Source organism: Ursus maritimus (genome assembly GCF_017311325.1).
Source record: "Ursus maritimus isolate PB19 chromosome X unlocalized genomic scaffold, ASM1731132v1 scaffold_X1, whole genome shotgun sequence".
NCBI lineage: Eukaryota > Metazoa > Chordata > Mammalia > Carnivora > Ursidae > Ursus > Ursus maritimus.
The window spans coordinates 91,769,315-91,787,374 of NW_024423319.1; the positions used below are offsets into that span (position 1 = coordinate 91,769,315).

At 39.0% G+C, this 18,060-nt stretch overlaps 1 protein-coding gene across 1 annotated transcript in view; it reads right to left on the bottom strand.

Moving 5' to 3' along the window:
* OTC (ornithine transcarbamylase) overlaps positions 1-18,060 on the bottom strand; it is a 59,551-nt gene that overhangs the window by 13,182 nt on the left and 28,309 nt on the right. The window contains exons 5-6 of the mRNA XM_040633011.1: positions 4,657-4,810; positions 2,623-2,745 (exon numbers count right to left, since the gene is read on the bottom strand). Coding sequence (XP_040488945.1) covers positions 2,623-2,745; positions 4,657-4,810 — 277 coding nt within the window. The remainder of the gene's footprint in view (positions 1-2,622; positions 2,746-4,656; positions 4,811-18,060) is intronic.

The following is an 18,060-nucleotide window of genomic DNA, read 5'->3' on the forward strand; positions in this document are numbered from 1 at the left end:
GTAATGAGTTAAGATTAGGTCATACTGGATTAGGGTGGGCCTACATTTAACATGACTGATGTCCTCCTGTGAAGAGGGGCATTTGTACAGAGAAACCCAGGCATAAAGGCAAGAACATGGAAGCAGAGACTGGAGGGACACAGCTGCAAGCCCAGGAATCCTGGGGCTGCAGGGAGAGATGAAGATCCTTTCCTAGAGGCTTCAGAGAGAGCGTGGCCCTGCCACCATCTTGATTTTGGACTTCTAGTCTCCAGAACTGTAAACAATAAATTTCTGTTGTTTGAAGCCACCCAGTTTGTGGTACTTTGTCATGGAAGCCCTTGCAAACTAAGGCAGCAGGGCGCATTGACTCAAACTGGTTCTGCAAAAGCACTAGGGAAAAGCGTTTTGCTTTCTTTTTCTTTGGCAGGATGCAGCGGACAATGCCGGTGCTCTACCCAGATGCCATCCTAGGATTTCTTTTTGCAGCTTTCGCTCCCTCTCTCCATTTCCATGGGCTTTTAACAGCACTTGCAGCTCTTCCTCAGAAGACAGCCCTCTGGCTACCCAGCTGCTTTTCCTGCCAAAAGTGCCAGGGGATTTACTACCCTTTCTCCCCTTGCTGCCCTTGACCAACGACTGGTTCAAAGGATAAAAGCCCACCTTCCGGGGTGCCTGGGTGGATCAGCTGACTAAGCATCTGACTCTTGATTTTGGCTCAGGTCATGATCTCGGGGTCCTGGGATTGAGCCCCGAGACGGGCTTGGGCTTGGCGCTCAGTGCAGAGCCCGCTCGGGATTTTCTCTCTGCCCCTCCCCTCACTCTTGCTCTCTCTCTCTCTCTTTAAAATAAATAAACAAAAGCTTTAAAAAAAAAAAAAAGAAAAGAAAAGAAAGCCCATCTTCCTTGCCTCAGATTGAGACAACTCTGGGGCATAAGTTACACTCCTGAGCTCACCTGTGGGGTCAGACTGAAGCTTCCTTCTGTAGGATGGTGACTGACATGGCACTAGAGTGACCAAATCATGCCAGTTTGCCTGGGACTCTCCCAGTTTTAGCACCGATTGTCCGATGTCCCTGGAAATTCCTCAGTCTTAGGCAAACCGGGATGATTGGTCACTATAAATGGCCCTCTTGCTTAGATTCTTTCCTTTCTCTGTCCTTTTCCTATTCTCCTACAGGTCTTCCTCCGGAGTACTTCTTTAATAAATCACCTGTACACAAATCCTCATCACATCCCTTGTGGGGAACCCAGCCCAAAACACTGGTGCAGGGAGGGGTGAAGAGCGCACGAAAGCCTTGGGGATTTGGGGAATTCTTATTAGAGAAATTCAGCCATTAATCCACATTGTGTAATTCATGTTCCTGGTGATCGGCAAATAAACATCTCAAACTCAAGAAGCAGAAGCAGGGAGTAATTTTTAGTCCTGACATATTTACCTCTGGATGTCTTAGTTTATCAGAGTGAACCCTCACGCTCAGTACTGAGATAACAGCAAACACCTGCCTGGTCAGAAACACACTAGTGCACGGTAATTGTGAATAGTCGTCTCGTAATGAGAGGGCCAATTCTCTTCACTTTGTTTCCCAGATGGTCTCTGTTTAGGGGAGTTTTCCCTTCAGAAACTCCTGATTGGATATTAGTAGCCAATTAGAAACATAATGGGGAAAATACTCAGTAGTGATGCGGTATTTAAAATGTTCTGTGGGGATCCTTCAGGACTGGTTTGTGTGAGTCTCTTGGAGGGTTAATTTTTGTCCTCTAAAAGGCCTAGTCATTTAGTACGAGGCTGGGGCGCATCTTAACACAGGGCTTCTCTTAGGGGCATCTATACTTTTTTATTTAGGTGTGTTTATTTACGGATTTATGTTACTATGTAGGTAAAACATTAACATATTAAGAGATTCAAACCACATAAAAGGATATACCATGAAAATAAATTCTCCCTCCTATCTCTGTCCTTGAACCTCCTGGTTCCCCTTCTCAGAGGCAGCAAATATTACCAGCTTCTTACATATCAAAAGTGTTACTATGGACCTATGAAAGAAGTCATGCCTCCTGTACATTCTGAGTGAGATTAGCAGCAGAGCAGGAAGTATATGGGGGGCATTTTCACAGCCACGTGGGACTCAGATTTAAAAAGCTGCAGGGCCCCTGGAGTTGACTTTGAAATATTAAGCTGGTGTAGTTGCCATCACTGTGACCTTCACATTATATTGACATTTTTCTAGTAAATTGCAGTATTAGAAAAATGACAACATTCTCTCCATGCCTTGGGACTTCTATGCTGTCTGGATTTCATTGTTTTCTTCAGCATTTGTGGTAGCAGCGCACGAGGATGCCAGTCATCATAATGGCTGGTTTCAGGGCAGTCAGAGGGACAATTCAGAGAGACTTTTAAGAAAGACTCACGGATGAAAGGCATCAGCCAAGATGGGAAGTGGGTACTTGAGCGAAATGGGCACTTGAGGGAAATGGGCACTCAAGAGGCCACATGGCTGTAATAGTAAGGCTGGTAACATAGCCTACAATTTGGGCCTCACCTGTGCTTTCCTTGAACGGAAGAGAGGTTTGTTTTCACGGGGTAGTTGCATCTGGGATGATTTAAGAGGGGCTTAGTCTCAAGGCAGAAAGTTCCCCTACCTTTGGAGTAGCTGCCTGAAGGTGCATCCCGAATTTTGCAGCACTCATCATGATGGAATGCAGAATGTTGTTCCCATCCCCAATCCAGCTGAGGGTAAGACCTTTCAGAGAGCCGTAGTGTTCCTAAGAGGCAAGGGAGGAGGAGATTACATCCAGGAGGAAATCCACCTATGTGAAACACTTATTAGGGCCAAAATAAAGAAACAGTCAGTCTTCGCCTCATTTCTAAAGCTTTGTTGGAATGAATAAACTACTAGGGGTTTTTTTGCATTATACAGAGCAATTCAATAACATGAATATACAATCACAACAAATAGCAAAATGACTTAATATCTTAAAAGATGACATCATATGAACTCATACAGAGACTCATGATTTCATGCATTTCAAATCTGAATCTTTGTTATATTTGTTCATTCATTCCTTCATTCACTCATTCAACAAATTGAGTGCCATCAATGTCCAGAGGCTTTTCTTGGCCCTGGAGATGGAACAATGAAGAAAGGAGACAAAAAAAAATCACTACCTTTATGGAGCTTGCATTCTTTGGTATTAGAATGGGGAAACACAATACATCTGTAACAGTGGAACATGGTGTCTGTGTTCTCATTTATATAAAGTTAAAAAACATGCCCATTAATCTTGATTGTTTACAGATATAGACATGTGTAGTTAAAGTATAAACACATGCCTGGGAATTATAAACACAAACATCAGGATAATAATTTCTTTGTGGGGTGAAAGGAAATGGAATCAGGGAGAGTTACACAGTAAGCTTCAACTCTGTTTATAATATTTTATTTAAAAACAAAAAAATCCTAAAATAAGATTTGACAAAACTAATGGGCGCAGAGGTGCTTGTTTTATTTTTCTTGAAATGTCTGTAGGTTTCACCGATTTTATGTATTCATAAAAATAATATTTTAAAAAGAGAAACGCTAAGCAACTTCAAGATCACAGAACTATTACATGGCGAACCTAGGATTTAAATCCACGGCCATCTCATTTAGATGCCATGTTCTTAATAAGCTGCTATTTATTCATTCAGCTCCTGCTTTGAATATCTTCTATATGAAGGCATTGTACCAGGTCCTGCAGGGGACAATATGATGAATAGGACATTTTATTGTCCTTCAACGAATTTGTAATCTAGTAATGACAATGCCCAGGGGGAAGCATTAAATTACCTGGCATATATGTAAAGCCACACCTGCAAGCAGCCACTTGGTATCTAACATTGCTGTAACATCTTCTCTGCATGAATCTTATCCTCATCACCAAAGAGTTCCATTTCATTTTGAATTTAACTTCACATTCATATGTGCGTGGCTTATTCAAATAAGGGGGGATATGGACCTATCCAGTTTTCCCTATCTTCCCAGAACAGTCTATCCACACAGAAACCATGGTTGTCAGGATTCCCCGTGGCAAGACCATGTAGATTGGCTGTGGCAAGCCAAATGAGATGAATATTTTCCAAATTATTCGAGTTTCTAATTTAAGGAGACACAGCTAAATTTGCCTCAGTTCTATAAATTCTACATGTTCTTAACTCCAGTCTCAAACGATCAGTTTATTAAAATGATAGAAAACGGCTTCCTTCTCAAAAAGTGACGTGGTAGTTGACCATTTTGAATATTCAAAGTATACTCTACCAGTCTTCACTTACAAGCCACAGAGTTGGCTGTATGTAGGATTACATAAAGCTTTTCCATTCTGTATGCTCCAGCATTCTCTATTCATCTATTATGTTAAATATGTCACCAAAAAGCAAAGTGAGTGAGAGAAGAGGGGATGGGGGGGGGGGCTAAAAGAGGTTGGGAATTGAGATGAGAACAGAAGGATCTGATGATCTGTTTTTAACAATGCCCTGTCTCCCTTGGAGATCTAGTATTCACACATATGCTATAATTCTTTGCCAAGATGATATTTGAAAACAAAGCACCAATATCATGACTTAAATGGTTCTATTTAGAACTAGTTGGGAGTAATTTATTTATTTTGCTCTTGTGTAAGGCAAAGAAATAAGCCAACCTGGAGCGTGAGGTAATCAGCCAGGATCTGGATAGGATGGTACAAATCTGACAGCCCATTGATGATTGGGATGGATGCTTCTTTAGCCAGGATATCTAGATCTGATTGTTTATACACTCGAGCCAGCACTGCATCTGTCATGCTAGACAACACACTGCAGGAAACAAGAAAAGATAATCTAAGTTAATCATGCTTAATAATTCCTTCTTTAAACATGATCTTAAACAGGAATAAGAAATGCTAATAAATTAGAATTTTTACTAAGTTACAGCTACCTATCAACCTGACAGATTTAGAAGCTAATATTAGGGCGCCTGGGTGGCTCTATCTGTTAAGTGTCTGCCTTCTGCTCAGGTCATGATCCCAGGGTCCTGGGATCCAGCCCCACCTCAGATTCCCTGCTCAGCAGAAGTCTGCTTCGTCCTCTCCCTCTGCCCCTCCCCCCGACTCGTGCTCCTCTCTCAAACTCTCTCTCTCTCAAATAAATAAATAAAGTCTAAAAAAAGCAATATTAAACATGTAGTCATTATAGAAGCCAGATGTTGTTCCACTGATCTCATCCAGTGACCACTGATTTTACTATTTTTTACAGAGATAAGAAATCAATTGTGGGCCCAGCAAGTTATGATGATGAATTATAATTGATAAGGGACTGTTGATAAAAGTTAAAAGGGACAAGACCAAAAACAAGGTAAACAGAGAAACATTAATGACCTGGCATGTGGCTCATTTTCTTTGACATCATCCCACAGACATATATACATTTTCAGTGTAAAACTGAAAGTACTCATGTGGCAGGCATGAAGGTGTACACACAGACTGACGCACGAGAGAGAACTTTCTGGGAGGAGTCCCAGCTGCTGCACTTTTGGGATATACTGTAGTGTTTCCACTAAGGCCACACTGCCCCCCACGCTATCCCCAGCCAATGGCTGAGCCCAGTGAGGGCACCAGAGCTGAGCTAGTCTGCCTGACATGGGACTGCTCCAATGGGCAGTCTTTGCACTGAGGTTCCCCATTGGCCTGGCTGAGACTTTCTCAGAGCTGTGCTATAGTCTCAGGTTCTTTTTACCCTACTCCTTCCTCCCTCTTCTCCCTTCACTGGGGTCAGACCTGCATTGTGGTCTGAAGGCTTTCCCTGCCTACTCCTGCTTCCTCCTTCCTTCATCCTTCACAGTTGTTTCCCCCTTAAATCTCTTGCATGTCTAATTCCATTTTGGAATCTGCTTCTCTGTGAACTTGAATGACACAACCCACAATAAACTCCTGTAGGGGCCGAGCCTGAGAAGGCATTCAGCCCTTGTCCCTGCACCCTGCACAGCTATCAGCATCCCTGAAAAAGACAGAAAGTGTTCAACATCATAAACACAAAAATCCACCAAAAAAGCAAGACAAACCAAATCATGGCTATGAATTCAAACAACACACAGAAAGATGGATATTATTATTCTCATTTTATGACTGGAGGACGTGAGACACAAAGAGGTTAAGTAACTTGCCCCAGATCACACAGCTAATTAAGTTGGAGATGCTCATATTCAAACCAAAGTCAATTTAAGTCAAAAGTCCATGTTCTTGGGGCCCCTAGGTGGTTCAGTCGGTTGAGTGTCTGACTCTTGGTTTCCACTCAGGTCATGATCTCAGGGTCCTGAGATCGAGCCCTGCATCAGGCTCTGTGCTCCACAGGGAGTCTGCTTAAAGATTTTCTCCCTCTGCCCTTTTCCCCACTTGTTTCTCTCTCTCTAATAAATAAATCAATCTACGAACAGTATAAGAGGGTTCCCCTTTCTCCGCATCTTTGCCAACATTTGTTGTTCCTAGGGAGGGAAAACAGAATGGGAAGAAATCAGAGAGGGAGACAAACCATGAGAGACTCTGGACTCCGGGGAAACAAACTGAGGATTGCAGAAGGGACGGGCGTAAGGGGATGGGGTAACCAGGTGATGGGTATTAAGGAGGGCACATGATGTGAAGAGCCCTGGGTGCTATACACAACTGATGAATCACTGAACACTAATTGAACTTAATAAAAATGTAAAAAAAGTCCATGTTCTTTCCGTTACAACACATTGCCTCAACTTTGCACATGAAAATATCTGGAAGGAAAGCTTGGGATCCGGATTTTAATTGTTTCCCATGCATCAGAGTGATGGTGGTTCCTCAGCTAAAGCTTCAGCCTTATACAACTAGCAAGGATGGCCTTTGGTTTAAAATCTTGGTTTCTTACTATTTAAAGGAAAACCTCTACAACAGAGGCTTCTAACCATTTCAGTTTTAAAGAATTTTTTTTTAATGACAACAAAATTTGGAAAGCCTCTCATGATAATAGTTAGAGTAAATATAGTCATGATTATAAAGTATCCAGTTGGGGTTCTTATTCTGGTTCTGTAACTTACTAGCTGTGTGACCTTGGAAATGTTATTTAATTCCTCTGTGGCTTAGTTTCTTTATCTCTAAAACAATAATAATAATAATATCTATCCTATTGAGTTGTGAGGATTAATGAGATTACCTATTTAAAGTGTATAGTATGATGCCTTATTCATAGTAAGAGAGCAAAAAGTAGTAGATATTATTACCGTGTCAAAAGAAATTGCAACTCAACACCAAAAAACCCAAATAATCCAATTAAAAAATGGGCCGAGGACCTGAATAGACATTTTTCTAAAGAAGACATCCAGATGGCCAACAGACACATGAAAAGATGCTCAATATCACTCATCATCAGGGAAATGCAAATCAAAACCATAATGAGGTCTCATTTTACACCTGTCCAAATGGCTAAAATCAAAAACAAAAACATGAGAAATAACAAGTGCTGGCAAGGATATAGAAAAAATAGGACACTCATGCACTGTTCATAAGATTGCAAATTGGTGCAACTACTGTGGAAAAGAGTATGGATGTTCCTCAAAAAGTTAAAAATAGAATTACTATATGATCCAGTAATTCTATTATTGGGTACTCATCCATAGAAAGTAAAAACATTAATTCAAAAAGATATATGCACCCTTATGTTTACTGCAGCATTATTTATAATAGCCAAATTATGGAAGCAGCCCAAGTGTCCACCAATACATGAATGGCTAAAGAAGATGTGATACACACACACACACACACACACACACACACACACACACCATGGAATATTACTCAGCCATAGAAGGAATGAAATCTTGCCTTTTGCAACAACATGGATGGAGCTAGAGAGTATGATGCTAAGTGAAATAAGTCAGTCAGAGAAAGACAAATACCATATGATTTCACTCTTATGTGGAATTTAAGAAACAAAACAAATGAACAAAGAAGAAAGAGACAAACAATAAAAGACTCTTAAATATAGAAAACAAACTGGTGGCTGCCAGAAGGGGAAGGTTGGTGGATGTATGGGTGAAATAGATAAAGGGGATAAGAGTACACTTATCTTGGTGAGCACTGAGAAATAGAATTGTTGAACCATTATATTGTACACCTGAAAGTAATATAGTAACACTGTATGTTAATTATGCTTGAATAAAAAGATTTAAAATTTTTTAAATGCATAAAAACTAAAGCTAATATACATTCAGTAAGGTCTTCATAAATTTGTATTTTAATCATCATATATTTGGAAAACGAGTCCCTCTTACAAATCTGAGATATATTATTTACCTCAATCTCTAGAAAACTGTTGGTGCTTATAGAATTCAAGAACCACTAAAAAATCTCCTTGCCCCCAGGGATTAGAGAATCAAACACTGAAAACCATATCCCTGTAACAGTATCTTCTAGACTCAGATTTTTTTTTCAAATTTTCATAGATTTCTCATACCCATAGTTCCCAGATTTTCAGATTTCATGGATCAGCACAATTTCCAAAAACACAGGGAGATCATAAGGTTGCCAACTTTTTGTTTAGCAAATTAGGGGCATAAAACAACAAGCAATTATACACATACAATATGTTAATATCTTCATTTAATAGAAGAAAGGGCATTTTAACACGAAAAGAGGTGTGAATGACCTAATCTCAGAGAATGATCCTTGAAATTGAATTAATTTAGGTTATGAAATTCACTATATTGTCTTTATGTTTTTTATTTGACCACTTCTGACGAAAACTTCCCGTGGCAGGGCATCAGTGTAGGGGTCAAGATTTGGAAACCAGTGCTGTTAACTATCTAAGCACATTGTATATTGTAGCATGAAAGAACCACTTTAGAGTTTCTCTTGCAAAACAGATGATGTTAAAAAAAAAAAACAGATGATGTTTGATGGTTGTCTGAGACCGGGGTTTTCAAATATTTGCTACATATAAAAGTCACCTAGAGAGTTTTTAAAATTCTTGGTGCCCAGACCATAATTTCTATCAATTATTGTCAGAAAAATAGAATCTCTAGGGATAGGACCTAAGGATCAGTGTTTTTAAAAACTTCCCAGGAGATTCCAATGTGTATCCAAGGTTGACAACCAAAGCTAGCACCTCACTCCTCAGATCAACAGCATCACCATTACCTGAGAACTTGTTAGAACTGCAGAATCAAAAAGAAAGGAAGGAAGGAAGAACTGCAGAATCATAGGCCCCACCCAGATTTACTGAATCAGAAGCTGCATTTAAACAAGGTTTCCAGGTGACTAATTTGCATTTTAAGTTTGAGATGCCTAATAAAGACGGAATTGAGGCCACCATATTTTTAAAAGTACCATCCATTCTTTTCTTAGAACCCTAACCAGGCCAAAAAAAAAAAAAAAAAACCTATCAAGAGATAGCAGCCCACAAAAACAGGATTTTGTCCGTAATCTCTGTCAGGGAATGCTTTCTAGTTCAACTGAAGGAAAAAGACATCTTAAATCCTAAGAAATTAATAATCCACTCCATTAAGACCTCCCTAATTTGAATAACCAGATGGCCCTGAGCCATCTGATGCTCTAAGGCGATGGTTCCCAAACTTTGGTGTGTATCAGGACTAAATAAAGAACTAATAAACTACAGAGGCCCAAGCTCCTGACAAAGGGGAGAAATCTGGGTCTTTTACTATTACCAAGTTTCTCAGGTAACTCAGATAACCTTACAAATGTTGAGAATCTGTCCTAAGGCATAAGCTTTATGTTAAAAGAATTTTAAATCTTCTTCCTTTTCTTCAAGATCTTAATAAAAACTCCCTATCCAGTACAGATACACTGATGCTTCATAGTATAGAATGCAGGCTTTTAATTCTATCATGACGAAGTCACTTAGATGGAGGTGGATATCCCACTAAGGTTTATAACTATAATCACTTATCATTTCCCTATTTCAGAAGAATTGGTTAATTTTATGATAGCTAAAATCCTATGAGAGAGAGCAGTAAAGAAGTGTTTGACTGGAAAGGACTTCTTTAAATATGCATCACTTCCTAAAGTGTGTACAAACAGGATAAAAATAATCTGGATTAACCATTGCAATTGACCTTCTAGAATCTCATAGAAGGAAAATCAGATTTTACTCCTATTGTAGCTTCTCAAATAATTTTATGGAGCTAGAACCATGGGCCGCCAACCTCTTACGGTTTCAAGAACTTTACAGTGTATTGTTGAGTTTTGCTAGATGTAGTGTGTATTACATTGTAAATGTTATCTTAACCTCACATGTAAGGAAACCAAGGCCTTGGAAACCTTGAATTAGAGCAAGGTTAGGAAAGAATGAAGAAAGATGAGGCTGACAGAGGGAGACATGAGGGGAGCAGTTGGAGAAGTCAACGCCCTGTAGACACGAATTTTTCTGGATGATTGGAAAAGGGAAATTGTGGTTCCCTCCACTGAAAAATCCCAAGAGCTCTTGAAGCCAAGCAGCCAAAAGTCAAGCATGCATTTACTTGCCCTATTTATAATGTGGAGTTAGTATCCCAGGAACCTGTATGGTAGAATCTTATGGGAGAGTGCCTGGTCTGCTTTAATGAGGTTGCCCAACAGAGGTTCTAGAACAGAGGTGTTTGACCTTGGCTACCCATTAGGATCACCTATGGAGCTATAAAAATCCTGATCCCATATTCTGCCCTTTGGAAATAGATAGAAACAGAAGATATGGTGGAGGATTCACATTGATATTTTTAAAGCTTACCAAGTTACTCCAATATGAAGACAAGACTGAGAACCATTGTCCTCAAAAATAGAGAGAGGAGGTGGGAGGAAAGTGGGATATTCTGCTGTGGAATGGAACAATGGAGAGGTGGAAAGTCTTAGTAGTCACTGAAATCCTATAGTATAAGAAAAGTGAGAGCTAACAACATGATATGCTATACTGGAAAGAACAAGATTTTTTTTTTAATGATTTTTTATTATATTATGTTAGTCACCATATAGTACATCCCCGGTTTCCGATGTAAGGCTCGATGATTCATTAGTTGCGTATAACACCCAGTGCACCATGCAATACGTGCCCTCCTTACTACCCATCACCGGTCTATCCCATTCCCCCACCCCCTCCCCTCTGAGGCCCTCAGTTTGTTTCTCATAGTCCATAGTCTCTCATGTTTCATTCCCCCTTCTGATTCCCCCCCCCTTTCTTTATCCCTTTCTTCTCCTACCGATCTTCCTAGTTCTTATGTTCCATAGATGAGAGAAATCATATGATAGTTGTCTGGAAAGAACAAGATCTTATACACTTATTAAAGAAGTATTTTCAGGGCACCTGGGTGACTCAGTTGGTTGAGTGGCCAACTGTTAATTTCAGCTCAGGTCATGATCTCAGGGTTGTGAGATTGAACCCTGCCTCAGGCTCCACACATAGCATGGAATCTACTTGAGATTCTCTCTCTCCCTCTCCCCCTCTGCCCACTTGCGCGCTCTCTCTCTCTAAACAAATAAATAAATAAAATCTTTTTTAAAAAAAGGTATTTTCTTTTCAGCTCAGTCACTACCAGGAATAGTCCCATGGCAGCAGCAATAGCTATAATCTTTTCCCCTTCAACACTTATAAGTGTCCCTAGTGCCCNGAAATTGGTCTTAATATCATTCTATTTAAAAAAAAAAAAAAAGGAACCAGAAACTATTACAGGATAGTCAATTCCATGTCCTTGGACTGGACAAAATCAGTATAGGTCTATAACACCCTGATGTTTCCAGGAAGCAAAAAGCGATTTAAAAGTGGCAGAGGCAGTGCTAAAAGGAAAAAAAATCAACTTAAAGAAGCTCCCGTTTGTCAAGTTGTGACCACTTATAGTAATAAAAATCATCAAATAAAACAAGTTGTGCTTGTAAAAGTTCATCATGCTAATAAGGAAAGAGTTAATACAAAGAAAATGTACAAAAATATAATTGTAGTATCAGTGAAGAATGACTATTTCTATGTACATTTGAATTTATTTATTAAGAAAGTGTTTATATATAACTATATCTACAGATAGATCTTTTGTGGGGTATTGTTAAGTATATTTCTGTTTATAAAGCATAGGTACATACCATTTCTAATGTGTGTAAATCACAAAGAATTAACTTATAAGCCAAATTCCTAGAAATGGTAGAAAGTGTAACATAAATGGATGGATGCCATCAGCATTTGTGGTTTTATATAAAGTGAAGTAGAAGAAGAGTCTAGCAGTTAACTAGAACCAGTTGCCATATACAATTTCCAATTAGAAAGACAATATGACAGTTTATTCCAAAATAACTTAGTTAACTGTCCTGAAGAAGAATTTAAATTTTCAGACTCACCTTCCTGCCTCCCTGGGAATAAAACTTGATGACCCAACTAATTATAAAACAATGTCATTATGAAAGGCATATATTTTAAAATATCCAAACCAGACCAGGTTAATATATCATGAAAACATTACAGTGGGTCTGCCAGAGATGAAAAGCAAAGAAAATAAAACTTAAAGAATACCTTATCTTTTAATTTCTGTGAAAAGTCAGAATCTATATGAAAAACTAAAATCAGGATCCTATGGTAAACAGAGTAATGCCCCCCCCCATGTCCTCATACCCGGAACCTGTGATTAGGTTACCTTAGATGGCAAAAGAAATTTTGTAGATATGATTAAATTAAGGATCTTGAGACAGAGAGATTATCCTGGGGTGGGCCCAAATAATGACAAAGGCCCTCATAAGAGAGAGGCAAGAGGTCAGAAAAGAGAGAAGATGCTAGCTAGCTGTGCTGCTGGCTTTGAAGATGGAGCAAGGCTGGAAAGGGTAAGGACTTGGATTCTCCCCTGGAGCCTCCAGAAGGTACACAACCCTATGGACTCGTTTTAGACATCTGACCTCCAGAAGTGTAAGATAATAAATTTATGTTGTTTGAAGTCACTCAGTGTATGGTAATTTGTTAAGGCACCAATAGGAAACCAATATAGATCCATGATAAAAAGTGAAAGCGATGTGCTAAAAATATATTCAGCCTAGTGGCCAGCCATGTGAGTTTAGTTCATCTTGAACTAAGCAACCAGTTCCTACAACCCAACCAAAATCAAGTTCAGCAATCCACTTAACCTGCATTCCTAGCCCCCAAGATGCTTTTTTTTTTTCTTTCCAATCTGGTAAAATTACAGACATAAGGCCTGAAAATGTATCAGAGTAGTCTTTTGTAGAATTCCTGACAAACCAGCAATGTAGAGAAGTTTCAATTACAGGGCCATGTAAGGATAAGAACAAAAGTAGGGATAAGAATTAATATCATAGATATTGTTAGCGTGGTGCCCAGTTTTGTTGTTAAAATATTAATCTGCTCTGCAATCAATGTGCTATTTTATGTGTCATCTTTTCCTTTTTAAAATGTTTAGAGCTTCAGATGAAGTTAAATGTTTAAAAGCATTTGATTAAGTTTGCAATCAGTGTGTAAACAGTTGAGGAAACTTGTTTTGTTCATTTAATATGTATTTGATTTACTGGTTAAGTAGTATGTGACTGTTTAAAGCAGTTGTTCTGAAACATGAACATGCATCAAAATCATCGGGTGGGCTTGTTGGAACACAGTCAGTTGGGTTTCTGATTCAGTAGGTGTGGGTTGGGGCCCCAAAGAACTTGCATTTCTAACAAACTCCCAGGTATGGCTTAAGCCGCTGGTTTGGGGACCACGCTTTGAGAACCACCAAGGAATGTTAGCTATTTTATGTTTAAAGGAATGCCAAATGCCTGATAAATTCATAAGATTAATATTTTGGACTGTCAACAAAGTACAAAAAGTAGGGTCCGTGACTTTGGGCACAGAAAGCCCCTTGGACATTAAAACATCTATGGGCCAAAGGGAGTACAACGAAGCTTGATAGAAAATGCCATTTCGATCCTTCCACCACAGAAGCTGAAGGTGAAGTAGAAATAATGATACAAGGGGAAAACTAACAGCTCCCAGGTTGTTTTCACACTGGGATCATGTATGGAAACAAAGATATTAGAAACCTTTAGTTACTTAGTTCTATTATTTTGTCAATGACGCTGCTTTCTACTTAATGTTTAAAGTTGCTATAAATCATAAAGAAATTACCACTCTTACTTTTCTTCTTCCAGGTTACTAAAGACCTTTTTTTATAAAAAAAGAAAAACCTTTTCACTGGAAACAATGACAAAGCTGTAACTAGAGCTGGACTTAGAGAGCCATTAACAGTAATCTGGGCTTTCTATGGCTGTCTATCAATTTAAAACCCCAGCTTTAAGCATTGTAAGAGCTGAGTTATATGTGCTACAGATGAAAGGCTGACAAGTTAAAATACTCTCTCTAGCTCTATAATGACTTGCTTTTTGTCTCTTTTCATTTCCATTGAATATATAGAGTTCTGTTTGCCATCTGTGGATTCCTGCAGCTTTGTAGACAATCTTGGGCCTCTGTCAACGATGGTAGCAAAACAGCTCTTGCAAAATCCAAATTACCCAAAGTTAAAGTTTCTAACACATTTCAGTTTCCTCTGGATGTTTGATGGCCAATATTAAGGTTTAGAAAAACAATCCACAAGTTAAAACATTTATTCAACTTGATCTTACTTAAATGTTTAAAATGTGGTCTATTTCCCCTACCCCCACCCCCATCTACTATGTAGGAAAAGAGGCATAGGACTTTAAATGGAAAGATGGTTCAGGAGATAAAATGTTAACCTTGATTATTTCAGGATGATGGCAGTATTGCTGGTTCTATCTATATTTTTTATCTCTTTTTAGTATTTTTTTTTTACCAAAAGGATGATTACTGTAATAACCAGAAAAAAACCCCTCTTATCATTCAAGAAAGAACATTTCTTCCAAACTTGATTTTGAAAGTAAATGAGAATGAATTAAGGCTTCTTAGAGCAACGGCTAATTCTTGGCCTTAGTAAAGAAATGTACAAGATGAGCCTGGAACATTTTGCCATATCAAAAAGCAAGGGAGTTATCAAAGCCTAATAGACATGTCAAAATGACCCAGTAGCCAACTTGAGGACAGATCACATTGGCCAAGTATGGGGTAATTTGAGTAACGATAAGAATAATAACTGCAATGAATTGAAGTCTTTGAATATATTAAAATACATGAGTTTTTAAGAGATGAAAGAACAGAAGAATGTTGACAAGAGTCATAACAAGACCAATTTCAAGTTAATGTAGAAGAGAACTCTCAGGCAGTTTGTATAAACTCCCATCAGAACAGTCAGACTGCATAAAAATGAAACAAGATCACACGGTATATAGAGTGCCCTGATAGCAGATATTTTCATGCAAACCAAGGACAATTTTGAAGAAATGGTATGGAGGAGGCACGAAAAGGATGGCTGATCTAAAGAACCCATAAAGACCTTTCTGACCTCGAATTTCTATTATTCTTTGATATTCTTTCCTTCGGTATAAGATCAAAACTTTTTTAGGGATTAATTAAAACCCCCTAGAAGGCCAAAACAAAACAAAGCAAAACAAAGCAAAAGATACCGTAAGCAAAGTCCCCCATGGACCCAGGAAGGCCTGATGCAGAGTCTATGTGGTTGGGTGAACAGATACTAAAACAAAACAAAACACCCCAAAAATAAAACAAGCAACAAAACAGAAAAGAAAACACCAATAGTGTCCTGGGCCAGATCTTAAGAGCAAACATGGATATTGGTGAGATGGACAATCATACAACAATCCTGATGCTGGTAGATGTTGAGTTGTTCCTAAACTTACTGGAACGTGGTGAATGTGTTGCAAAAACCAAAGGCAAACAGTACTTGTATTTTCATGGGGTCCTGCCACACATTCTTCCTTTTGTCCTTATCCTGCATTGAATCAGACTGTGTGCCCCCTAAATTCCAGTTTGTTATCAGTGACACCTCCAGTCAGTTGAATAGCTGACTGACAAGCAGTGGGAGGAATATTTGGCTGTGCATATACCACTGAGAAATCTATAATTGTTAAAAAATGGATAGTTCCTATTTTTATTTTTTATTGAAGCAGGCCAAGGCCTTAGAGGAGGCATAGACTTTATCCCCAATGTAAATTGGTCAAGGAATAAACTGGTTAACTGAGTCTCCCTCCAGGAGGGAGACTATTCTAGTGCTCTGATATCTCTACCAAGGTTATAATTTTAGTTATATCAATATAAGAATAATGAGGACAAAAAACGATACCTTTAGCAAACCCAGATGGGCTCCTCTCAAATGGGCTGGTGTTGGAAGAAATCCAGGGATGTTGAATAATTGCCACATGCAATTTATTCATGAAAGCTTCTATAATGGCCAGATTATTTTGACTTAGGTATTAGTGCCTAGTTTTGAGGACCTCAGGGATAAATGGGTACGGCATAATGGCATTGAGAATGACCTCCTCAAAATGTGCTAGAGGAATTTCAGTGTTGGGTCACTGTAAGCTGACTAGGAGCCCACAGCGATGCCTCAAATTAAATGAGAGCTTTCCTGAGATTGAATCAGGCCATAACTTGGTTCAATCAATATTACTTGAATTTATTCTGTGTGCCTGTCCTTTATAAGCATTATCTCATTCATCCTCACGTAACTCATTAAGTATTTGTATCTCCATTTTATGGCTGAGGAACCTAAGATTCAGAAGCAACTAGTCCAGTGTTGTATGAGTTGTGACTTAAACAGAAGCCCAACCCTGTTTCTAAGCCCCTGAAGTTTATACTATGGCAAATTGCCTCTATACTATGAAGAGTCATAACTCATGTTGTGAAGGACTGAATTTTGTCTACCATCTACCTATCATCTTTTCAATTTATAGATATATCAATTTATTAGTACCTAATTAGGTACAATATTTTAAAACATTTTAGTAAGAAATCTAAGAAAGATTGCCTTTTTCGGTCTTAATATCACTGGTATAAATACCTTCAATAATAGTATTCCAGCTTTTTAAAAACATTCCTTTCACGATGACAGTGAATCACTCCTTCTCTTGAGGACTGTGTCTCATCCACAAATCCCTATATGACTTCCATTATTTGAGCCGTCAGAATGACAATGATTTGAAATGTTTCTATGCTTTTGCAGGGGCCTGTGGATGTGTGATCGTGTAGTGGGTTGAATGGTGTCCCCTAAATTCATATCCACCTATAAACTCAAAATGTGACCTTGTTTGGAAATAGGATCTTCACAGAGATAATGAGTTAAGGTGAGGTCATACTGGAGTAGAGTGGGCCCTACATCCTATAACCAATGTCCTCAAAAGAAGAGGAGGGGATACACAGAGACATACAGAGAAGATACCCAGGTGAACATGGAGGCAGAGTTTGGTAGTATGCAGCTACAAGCCAAGGAACACCAAGGATTGCTGAAAGCCATCAGAAGCTAGGCAGGGCAAGGAAGGATTCTACCCAGAGTCTTCAGAGACAGCATGCCTTTGCTGACACATTGATTTTGAACTTCTAGCCTCCAGAACTGTGGGCGAATAAATAATCTCTGTTGTTTTAAGCCACCAAGTTCGTGGTCATTTGTATGCATGAAGTTCCATCCAGTTTTAGACTTCCAAGGAATCCATGATCTCAGTCATGCTAAGGTGTCACCTCTGGTGTCACATCTAAAAGGACAAGCCCAGAGTGAAGGCAAAAATAGACCGTCCAACTCTTAACCCCAGCAGAGCACCAGAGAATTGACAAAATCTGAAAATGCCCTCAAATCTGAAGCAAATTTAAATGAAAAAATATGTATTTTTTGTGTTTTATGATATGTTAGGGGGTGGAAAAGAGTTGCCAAGAGAGACTTTTCAAAAGAGGGAAGTGAACAATGATTGATTCTGTTGGGAGCTTGGCCCTACAGGGATCCACACTGAACTGAGGAAACAGTTCAAATATTGAGGCTGTCCTTCCGTGGGTGCAATATATACTCCTTAACAGTTAGAGTGTATCTAGGTAAAGGACATTTAGCAAAATCCAGAAGAGATGAGAGCCTCGTGGTGCAAAAAATGAGTTAACATAGCAGTCCTGAGATGGCTGCCTTTGAAAGGCCTACTTACAGGGTTGGCCCTTGGCTGGCATCTGGGAACTTAGACTTCTGG